Source organism: Notamacropus eugenii, chromosome 3, assembly GCF_028372415.1.
Source record: "Notamacropus eugenii isolate mMacEug1 chromosome 3, mMacEug1.pri_v2, whole genome shotgun sequence".
Lineage (NCBI taxonomy): Eukaryota > Metazoa > Chordata > Mammalia > Diprotodontia > Macropodidae > Notamacropus > Notamacropus eugenii.
The window spans coordinates 304179763-304185762 of NC_092874.1; the positions used below are offsets into that span (position 1 = coordinate 304179763).

The following is a 6000-nucleotide window of genomic DNA, read 5'->3' on the forward strand; positions in this document are numbered from 1 at the left end:
TGGCTTTGGAATGGGGAAGGGGACGCTTGGATGGGGCTGGGATTGTGTATGTGCACACGTGTGTGGTTGTTACCATGTAATTGTGTGACTGTTGGGTGTCTATCTGTTTGAGAACCTGTCCTAGTGTGGAGGATGACATGTGTGTGCGCATGCATGCGTGTGCTCTAGTTTGTGCTGAAGGCCCAGTTCTCCCTCCCTTCCCAGCAGGGAAGCCCCATGAGCACATTCTCCACCTCCGCTCCTGCCCTGTCTCAGTTCCCAAAGCTTATTGCTCACCTAGGTCAAAGACTCCCACCAGCTACACAGATCCAGGCCCAGAAAGCCCTCAGCCATAAATCCGCAGGCCAGTCTTGTTGGAAGCACGCACTTAAGCCAAGGGATTTGATTTGTGACTCTGAATTAGGGGGCTGCTCACCTGCGTGACTAGGCCCTACCCTCCCTCCCTGACCATCCCCCTCCTGCTCTGCCCTGGAGGCCCCAGCTTTCTTTCCTCTGATGGTCACTGAGTCGGTCCATGTCTCCCCCACAGGCACACACAGACTCTCTGAATACCCTTGTGGCCTTGCATCAGCTGTACCAGTATACACAGAAATATTATGATGAGGTAGGTGGAGTTTGCTGGGGAGCAGGGGGCCTTGGGGAGTTCCTTAGATCCCCTGAGCAACCCTGCACCAGGGTCACTGGGACCCTTTGGCATGTCGTCCTGTGTCTCCCCCTCAGATCATTAATGCCCTAGAGGAGGACCCTGCAGCCCAGAAGATGCAGTTGGCCTTCCGCCTTCAGCAGATTGCAGCAGCCCTGGAGAACAAGGTCACGGACCTCTGACATCTCCCTCCTGGCTCTGTCAGTCTCCTCTGTCCTCATCTGAGGATGATCGTGTCCCATTTTAAAATGTACAATTCTACAAGAAAGAGAAATCATGGTTTTCTGGATCAGCAAAATGAGATGTGAAAAGGATTTGAACTGTAAATTCATTCTGATGGAGCATGCATGCGTGCTCACTCTCCTGTGGGTGTGAGAAGTAGACCTCTCTCTTCTTAGAAATGTAGAAAGGGCTCCATAGCCTCAAGAAGCAGGGCCAGGGCTGGGGCAGCCATAAAAGGGGGCTGGGGAGGGGGGTTGGGGGGAAACCAGCCCCAACCCATGGCAGCCTTCAGGCTGTGCCATACCCAACCACCATGGAGGAGCTGAGCCTAAGTCTACAAGCCCCAGGCAGTGCTGTTGGTCCAGGGGATCCCACTCCTGCTGCGTGGAGGTATCAACAGGATGAATTCTAGGCCATCAGGGGCCAGCTGGACTCCAGACTGCCAAGACACCAGCCACCCATGGGCCACAGCATTTGGGGTATCTCCTAAGTGATTTGTAAATGTGCCTTATTGATCCCCTGATGCCTGTGACAGGACTGAGCCAGGCTAGAAGTAAACAGGAACCACTGGTTCTTTCTGTGCCTGGCCGGCTGGCTGAGGTCCTGAGGCTCAGCCCTGAGGTGATCCCTGGCTCTCAGGACTGGCCATCTTGACCTCCTGTGGTATCTCTGGTACTGAAGTCGGCTCTTTGCCAGCTCCAAGCTGCCTGAGATCCGAGTGTCTACCTGCCTGTCCCTGTCACTCAGCTGCCATCCGTTGGCATCTCAAGCCTCCCTGTATCTTTCCAGGAGGTGAGAGACAAAATTCGGTACGATTTTTCCCCAGCGAGAGGGATGGAGCAGCCATCCTGCCCCCCAGCCTGCCCACTCCCACCCTCTGGGCCCCTGCACATGGCTACAGCTGAGGACCTTGGAGGGTGTGGTGGAGAGTCCATCCTTCTGTCTGCTGATGTTTCTGATCGCCGGCCCAGAGAGCGACTAGTGAATCAGCCTTCCCGGCAGGCTGTGTGGACTGTAGCAGCCACATTGGGCGTCAGACGTCCCACTGTGTGTTGGCCACATGGGACTGGTTGTTTTGTCTAGTGTTGAACACATGAGGTTTTGTCAAATGTGGAATGTCTGTGTCCTGTCGAGTGTGGGCCATGTCATGAGTCAGACATTAGATGTCATGTCCGTGGAGCACTGAACGTGAGGACTGTGTGGTAGCACATAGAAGGCCAAATGTCCAAGGCCACGTGAGGAGGAAGCATCCCCTTGAACATGTTAAGACTGCCAAGCACACCTGGCCCTGGCTGGTGGACAAGGTACCATGGCATCATGGTGTAAGATACGGCCGGCCTGCATGGCCTCTCCCACCATGGTCCCCATTGTGTGGCTCTGGAGCTGGGCTGCTGTGGGAAGAGACAGACTGGGGGTGTCTCCTCCCCCTCCCCCCGTGTAAATCTTGTTTGTTGTAAACCAAATACAGTGTGTTCTTTTTCATACCTGCCCCAGCCCTTGTCCTTTGTCCTACTGTCTATACTCCTTCCCCAGCCTGTCTACACTGCTCCCACCCTCCCTACTTTGATGACAATGTCAATGCCTACATTGACAAGAGAAGACCTGAGTATTTGGGGTCCCCGGTCAATGTCGGGCAAAGAGGGGGCAGCTGGGTTCCAGGCCCTGAGGACTGCCTGGCAGGCAGTCAGGCAGGCAAACTTGGACCTCTGGGCAGGGGCCCAGAGACTGTTCTCCTACTCAGCCTCCGGAACCCTATTGTTCCTGCCAGCAAGGTGCCTTTTATTTTTCCCTCCCACCCTACATCACCTGGGCTGCTGAGTTGCCTAGAAATACCCTATCTGAGCACACACACGTGTCCACGCTCACATGAGAATACACATATACACATGAGCATGAGCTACATGAACCTGTATGAGTGCCCCCTGCACACTGGTGCCAACCCCTGCCCTCCCCCCACTTCTCAAGGTCCCTGTGCCAAGCCCCAGGGGCACCCCATCTGTCTCCCTGGAAGCCTGTGTCAAGCCTGCTGTGCACAGGGGGACTGTGATACCTTCTCAGTGTGCCAGACTAGCACCTTCACAGCTCTGAGGGTCTAGAGGGAGGAGGGCGCTGTGTGGAACTTGGGGGAACATGGCCAGGCCACCCTTCAGTCCCAAGCCCCATTTCATTATTCATCTCCCAGCTCAGGGTTCCCCAAGGTCTTTGCCATGTGTGGATGGGAAATAGTCCTTGAGTCTGAGATGAGGCAGGGGTGGGGAGCTGCAGAGGAAATGGCTGGGCCCAAGCACTGGGAAGAGGGACGACTGGAGAACCAGTCTATGAACACACAGCTCATTTTCTCTCTGGGCCTCAGTTTCCCTATATTTACAATGACAGACCCCATGATCCCTTCCCAGTTCTGATGTCCTGGGAGTTGAATAATTCGTTTCAAATAATCTATGTTCCAAGTAGAGAGAGGCTTAGAACCACAGAGCCAGAGAAAGAGTCCCACCCCCTACCCAACCAAGATCCTTTCCAGTAGCTTCACTCACAACTGGCTGGCTCACCAGCCCCTGCTGGGAGGTTACGAAGAGCTCACTACCTCCTGAGTGGCCCTCTTCATTGCCAGCTAGCTCGCATTAATAGGACCCCAAATCTGAAAAGGGATGTCCCTGGCAGTGAGGGCCTGGGGACTCTGTCCACTTGAATCTAGTGACCAGGCTCCCCTGGATGCTAGTCATGCACTCCCCCGGCTCCGCACACCGCCCCTGCTGGGGCCACGCTGAATAAAGCTACCTGCCAGATACTGGAAGCCAGGGTCCTGCTTCCCCCAAGTCTTGTGCTGATGATCCTCATGGGCCCTCCCTCACCATCCCAGCTTCCGTACTCTCCCACATCAATGTCCTTCAAGTCTCATGATGATGCAGAGAATTCAATCCATGCATTTATTGAGCACCTGCTGTATGGAGGGCCCAGTGGGAGGTTTAGGTAATGGGAGTGTAGGGGAAGGGGAGGGATATGGGCTTGGAAGCCCTACTTCCCAATCCTAGTGCTGCCACTTCCTAGGTGTGTGACGTCAGGCAAGCCTTTGCCTTCTCTGGGCCTCAGTTTCTCCCTCTGTGAAATGAGGGGCTTGGACATACAGCTATGATAAGACTGGTCTGTTCCAGATGAGAACAACAGACCCAGGCTTGCCTCTTCTGGGGGCAGAAAGGGAGGGAGAAGGAAAGAGAAGGAGGCAGGGAGAGAGAGAGAGAGGACCAGCACCATTTGGCCTGGGAGGGGCTCAGGGGAGGCTTTGTGGAGGAGAGGGTGGTGCCAAGCTGGGCCTTGAAGAGCAGGCAGTAATGAGAGAGGGTGGCATTCCCAGAGCAGGAAACCAGAGGCTAGAGAGCTCAAGATATGTATAGGGAAAAGGGAGGAGAGTCACTGACTGTGAGAGACAAGGGTAGGAGTGGAAGATGGAATCAGAGCAGAAAGTAGGGGGGCCCCCTGGCAAGGGGCTGTATGCTGGAGATAGGAGGGAGCCAGGAGAGTGACAGATCAGGCCTATGGGCCAAAAGGCCAAGCTCCTGCTCATGGGGATATTGTGGAAGGGAGAGCCTGGAAGCAGCCAGATCCAGAAGGAAAGTATCAATAGTCCAGAGGACAGTGAGAGGTCTGAGCACATGTTGGGTGAGGCGTCAGTTTAGTTGGTGACAGTGAGGTCTCCAACCCTGGTCCCTCAGGAGGGACTCACCCATCTCCTCAGACTCTGCAAGCAGGATGTGAGCAAAGGCCCTGGATTGTATTCAGTTAAATCCAACAAAAACTTATGTGCCTGCTATGTGCCAGGTGCTGGGGTGAGACTGGGGATTTGTTTAGTCATTTCAGTCCAACTCTTTGTGACCCCATTTGAGGTTTTCTTTGCAAAACTACTGGAGTATTTTGCCATTTCCTTCTCTAGTTAATTTTACAGATAAGGAAACTGAGGCAAATGGGGTTAAGTGATTGCCTAGGGTCACACAGCTAGTAAGTACCTGAGGCCAGATTTGAACCCAGGATAAGGAGTCCTAGATGTAGCTCAGTGCTCTGTGCACTATGACGCCCCCTAGTGGCCTCCTTTGTATCTGGGGATACATGGTCCAAGTAAATTCAGTCCCTGACCTCTGGGAGCCTGATATTCTCAGGAGGATAGGACAGGTACCCAGGCAGGAAGATGCAAGCGATTTCAGGAGGGAGAGAGCACTTCAAAACTCGGAGAATCAGAGGAGGTGGCTCCTGTGGAGCCTTCATGAAAGATAAGACTCCAGAGACAGAAGCGAAGACGAACTGTGCTCCCAGCATAGACAAATGCCCAGAAGTGGGAGATGGAGAGGAGAGAGGAGGTAACAGCATGTGAGGAGAAGAGACAGTGCCAAAAGTCAGAATAGTTATTTGGTGCCACTGTAGGAGGCCTTGAATGCCAAGCCAAGTAATATTTTCTGCTGATCTCCCAGCCCTGACCCTTACTGCCTTTCTCTTCCCCTAGGCCAGCCCAGCTATGGGGAGCTCCAGATTTAAGGGGCTCCTGATCGTTTCACCATCCCTTTTAAACCTAAATGTGAAACTAAGTCATTTGCACCGAGGCCCAGACAGGCAAGGGTCCAAGCCCTGACTAAACCCAGTCCTGCTCCCTAGTGCTCTGCAATCAGGGAAGGATGGCTTCCTGGGGATGACTGAAGGGGAGGACCCCCTGCAGAATTCCCTCTGGGGCACCACCTGCTCTGCCACTTCTACCTGAGTCATTGACTCTAACAGTGCCTGGTACATAGTAGGAGCTTAATAAATGCTGATGGATCTGGTCAGAGGTCTAGTGAGTATGGACTCATGTAACTCACCCCTAGAAGGAGGAAAGAGGTTGAGGGGGAAGGGCAGGGACCCTGGCTGAGAAGGAGATGCCTGAGAGTGGAGGTGGTATTTCTGGTATATTACAGGTGGCCGGCCAGAGGTGGGGAGAACTAACAAAGGCTGATGAGAATTTGCAAATCTAATGAAAACCATTTAAAACAGAAAAGGATGAGGGAAGAATCATGGATTTAGATCAGGAAGGGACCTTAGAAGCCATCAAGGCCACCCCAACCCCACCTCACACAGCCTATGCCTATGCAGTTAAAAGGTGTCTAAAGCAGAATCTG

The 6000-nt window shown here is 53.5% G+C and overlaps 1 protein-coding gene across 8 annotated transcripts in view; it reads left to right on the forward strand.

Moving 5' to 3' along the window:
• The window catches only part of PLXNB2 (plexin B2), a 93221-nt gene extending 90874 nt beyond the window's left edge, over window positions 1–2347 (forward strand). For all 8 annotated transcript variants that reach the window (XM_072596432.1, XM_072596439.1, XM_072596433.1 and 5 more), the window contains 2 exons: window positions 530–604; window positions 721–2347. In XM_072596432.1, the coding sequence (XP_072452533.1) occupies window positions 530–604; window positions 721–825 (180 nt within the window). In that variant the 3' untranslated portion in view covers window positions 826–2347. The remainder of the gene's footprint in view (window positions 1–529; window positions 605–720) is intronic.
• Window positions 2348–6000: the final 3653 nt, after the last annotated feature.